The sequence below is a fragment of the Myotis davidii genome, unplaced genomic scaffold (genome assembly GCF_000327345.1).
Source record: "Myotis davidii unplaced genomic scaffold, ASM32734v1 scaffold854, whole genome shotgun sequence".
Classification (NCBI taxonomy): Eukaryota; Metazoa; Chordata; class Mammalia; order Chiroptera; family Vespertilionidae; genus Myotis; species Myotis davidii.
Window position 1 is genome coordinate 2,770,259 of NW_006285939.1, and position 4,625 is coordinate 2,774,883.

Below are 4,625 nucleotides of genomic sequence, written 5' to 3' on the forward strand. Positions count from 1 at the left end.
CTTTATTTATAAAATGTGATATAATTTTATATAGTTTTGTAAAGGTTATAAATAATATGTGGAGAGTACCTGGCAGAATAGGCATTTAGTAACTATTAATTTAGTGTTGTGCCTCTTGTGTCGATTTTCATGCGGTAGAATGCATCTACAATAGGTACAAGTAATTGTCACAAGGCACACACTAGGAGATGAATTGGTTATGGGATTAATTCCTACCATTCTTCCTTCTAATAGTCATGCCAGCTGTGCATGTAACCAGCCCTCAGTTTCACAATGTCATTTCTTTCACCACATAAAGTTTAGGAGTGGATTATTCACCCTCTTCTTTGCCTTTGTGTGGGAAGTGCTATGAAATATGCCTTATCAAGGCTATCCAAATAGTTTTCATTCTCATTGCCATATAGACTAGGAAATCTTATTAACCCTCAGATTCTTTAGCACAGATACATTAGATTTCCTATAAGTAAACAAGCCACAGTGACTAACACACATTTTTTTTTCTGTTTCATTTAAAACTTTAGTCATTCTTCAAACATGGTGAGCTTGTGGTTTTTTAGTTTTGTTTTGTTTTTCAAACCTTTACCAACTTAATTTTCTTGTTGTTGAAAAAGCTAAATTTCTCCCTGGCTGGTGTTGCTCAGTTGGCTGGAGTGCCATCCCTTACACCAGAAAGTTGCAGGTTTGATTCCCGGTCAGGACACATATCTAGGTTGCAGGTTTGATCCCTTGTGGGGAAGTCGGCAGTGTACAAGAGGCAACCGATCAATGTCTCTCTCTCTCTCTCGCTCTCTCTCAAATTAATAAAAACATATCCTCAAATGAGGATTAAAAAAATTAAAAAGAAAAATCTGAATTTCAATAATGTTTGTGTTCAATTCAACAGACATTTTTTTGAATATGTGCCAAGCATTGTGCCAGGTGCTAAGACTAGGAAGATGAAAAAGCCTAGCAACTGCTTTCAACTTATACATACGGTGGAGAAAGAGGGATAGATACGTAAATATAAATATGAAGATGGCGTGATAAATGCCATTGTGTTATGTAATCAGAGAGAAGGGATTCCAAATAATTTGTGTCATGACTTGCCTGGGGTGTCTTTTTCATTTAAAATGTATGCTGTTCTAAACACACAAAGAAAAATCTCAAGTTATCTGCATTTTTTGTTGTTGTTCTTTAAGAACGGAAACTGTTCAGATAACACCTATGTGTGAGCTCCTTTTTTAAAAAAACTTTTAAGTGAGAATCCTCTGAGGATGAATAAAAATCAAGACTACTTCTCTGTGTCAATTGTTTTTTCATTCTGGTTAATAGAAATTTAATCAGCTTGTGGTCTGGGTTGCACGTTACCAGCCTTGGCTAATAAAATGAATCAGATCATTCTTGTAGATTTTGCTCCTGTGGGAATGGTATAGCCAAAAAAAAACACTTATGCTCTCTCGCCTTCAGAAAAGCTCAGCTGTACTAGAATTTTCAGTAATGCTAGATTGTGATACTTAGCCCCATTAATTTTTTTCTCCTAAACTATATTTTTAAAAATACATTTGTCTTAAATTTACATTGACAGGATGGGTTTATTGCTTTGTCATTAGCAGCATCTATAGTTTCTATTGCACACAGAGTATTTGTAGTCATTGGGCATGTATCAGGCACAAAACAATAGTAATTGTCATTGTCTTTTCAGTGGTGGGTCAGTGTATAATTTGTACACTGATGAGGATGAAGAGATTGAGCCTTCTCCTTCTGGGCAACAGATCATTGAAAATTCAATCACTATGAATAAGATGAAGCTGCTGAAGGCTAAGATGGAGAACATGAATCTCAGCAAAAAGGTGAAGCTGTCGGCACTTGGCCAGGCCTTTCTCTAGTTTATCCCTGCAGGGCTCACGTATTGATGTCTGCTAGGAATTGTGGAAAATCATTTGTAAATATTATTCATCTTAAGTTTGTGGCCTCAGTAATTTATTGAGATATTAAGAGTGATGAATTGTTTTGTATAGACTAGCAACAAATTTAATGTGATTATATTGCACTTAAAGTAATTGATGATTTTAAAATTGTCATCATTCTAAAGCTGAGGGTAATAATAGATAGCCTAATCTTAATCTTACAATGATTTTTAATGCGGCATTTATATTTACTTATTATGGATATCTTTGTCTGGGTGTTGACAAAGAGTATGCCTATGTTCAGCTTCAGTAGATATTGTCAGTTTTCCAATGTGATTCCAAAGTAATTGAACCAATTTACATTTTGTCCCATAGTGAGTGAGACTTGTAGTTTTCATGCATTCTTACTAGTGTTTGGTAGGTCATCTTTTATTTTTATCATTCTGGTTGATGTGTAGAGCCATCACATCACAGTTTTGATTTGCATTACTTTGACTAATGAGGTTGAGCTCCCCTCAGATGTTTATTGAGTATTTCGATATTCTTTTTTGCAAACTGACTTTTCAAATATTACCCATTTTTCTATTGAGTTGTATGTTTTTTGCTTATTGATTTTGTTGTTGTTAATCCTCACCCAAGGATATTTTCCCATTGGTTTTTTGTTTGTTTGTTTTGTTTTGTTTTTTAGAGAGAGTGGAATGTAGGGGGAGAGACAGAGGCAGAGAAACACATCAATTGGTTGCTTCCCACACATGCCCCAACCAGGGCCGGGGATTGAGCCTGCAACTGAGGTACATTCCCTTAACTGGAATCGAACACAGGACCCTTCAGTCCAAGGGCCGATGCTCTGTCCACTGAGCCAAATTAGCTAGGGCCGCTTATTGAAATTTTTTTTTTATATCTTAATATATTCTCGATATAAGTCCTTTGTCTCAAATATAATACATATATATGTACATACACACCTCTGTTACTTTGCTTTTCACTCGATTAATAGCGTGTCCCATTTTCTTTATTGAACTATTATATGTACATATAATAAAATTCACAAATCTTTAATGTACAGCTTGATGAATTTTTACATTAATGTGAACTCATGTAGGAACAACTAAAATTAAAATGGACCTTCCTCTCCAGTTTTCCTTATAACCTTTCCTAGTCAATACCTACCTTTTCCATTTCCAGAAATAATTACTGTTCTTATATTTGTCACCATAAATTAGTTCTGCCTATTTTTGAACTTTGTATAAGTGAAATAATATGTTCTCTCTCTCCTTTTTTTGGCCTGGTTTCTTTTGCTCAACCCATAATAGTCATTATAGTCGACAACTCATCGTGCTGTTGTATGCATCAGTTCATTCTTTGTTACTGCTGTGTACTATTCCACTGTATGACTATACTTATGATTGTTTCTTCTCCTTTTGACAGACATTTGGGTTGTTTCTAGTTTTTGGCTTTTCAACAATAAAGCTGCTTTGAACATTCTTATACATGTCTTTGGTGGACATACACACTCTTCTTTGGGGCATGTACCTAGGAATTGTCTTATAGTCATGGGGTAGGTATATATGTAACTTTAGTTTCTGTGCTAAACTGTTTTGTCAAGTGTCTGAATCAATTGACACTCCCATCAGCAACACTAGAGTTCTAGTTTGTACCACATCCTTAACACTTGATATTTTCAGTCTTTATCATTTTAACCATTCTGGTGGGTGTGTAGTGATTTTCATTTACATTTCTCTGATGAGGAATAATGTTAAGTTTTTCATATGCTTATTGGCCATTAAGATACTGACTTTTGTACCAACTGTTTTTATATCATTTTATATATACACTAGGAGCCGGGTGCACGAAATTCGTGCACTGGGTGTGTGTGTGGGGCAGAGTGTCCCTCAGCCCAGCCTGCCCCCTCTCACATACTGGGAGCCCTCAGGCGTTGACCCCCATCACCCTCCAATCGCAGGATCGGCCCCTTGCCCAGATCTGACGCCTCTAACAGAGGCATCAGGCCTGGGCAGGGGACCCTCATTTCCCCCCATCACTGGTTCGGCCCCCAGCCCAGGCCTGATGCCTCTGGCCCAGGCGTCAGGCCTGAGCAGGGGACCCCCAGACCCCTCTGATTGCTGGCTCTGCCCCTTGCCCAGGCCTGATGCCTCGGCCAGAGGCGTAGACCCCCATCACCCTCCGATCGCCTGATCGGCCCCTTGCCCAGGCCTGACGCCTCTGCCAGAGGTGTCAGGCTTGAACAGGGGACCCCCATCTCCCCCTGATCACTGGCTCTGACCCCCGCTCAGGCCTGAGGCCTCTGGCCCAGGAATCATGCCTGGGCAGGGGACCCCCATCTCCCTCTGATCGCTTGCTCCACCCCCCGCCCAAGCCTGACGCCTCTGACCCAGGCTTCAGGCCTGGGCAAGGGGACCATCATGTCCCCCCAATCCCTGGCTCTGCCCTCTACCCAAGCCTGATGCCTCTGGCCCAGGCATCAGGCCTGGGCAGGAGACCCCCAGCCCTCCGCCCAGGCCGGATGCCTGGGCCAGAGGAGTTGACCCTCATCACCCTCCGATCACCAATCACTGGATCGGCCCCTTGACCAGGCCTGAGGCCTCCGGCAGAGGTGTCAGGCCTGGGCAGGGGACCCCCAGCTCCCCACGGTTGCAGGCTCTGCCCCTGCCCAGGCCTAACGCCTCTGGCCAAGGCATTAGGCCTGGGCAGGGGACTCCCAGCGCCCCGAGATCTCCC

At 41.2% G+C, this 4,625-nt stretch overlaps 1 protein-coding gene across 4 annotated transcripts in view; it reads left to right on the forward strand.

Moving 5' to 3' along the window:
- Positions 1-4,625, forward strand: part of ZFAND4 (zinc finger, AN1-type domain 4) — an 85,308-nt gene that overhangs the window by 52,560 nt on the left and 28,123 nt on the right. For all 4 annotated transcript variants that reach the window (XM_006757146.2, XM_015559669.1, XM_015559670.1 and 1 more), the window contains one exon: positions 1,682-1,829. In XM_006757146.2, the coding sequence (XP_006757209.1) occupies positions 1,682-1,829 (148 nt within the window). The remainder of the gene's footprint in view (positions 1-1,681; positions 1,830-4,625) is intronic.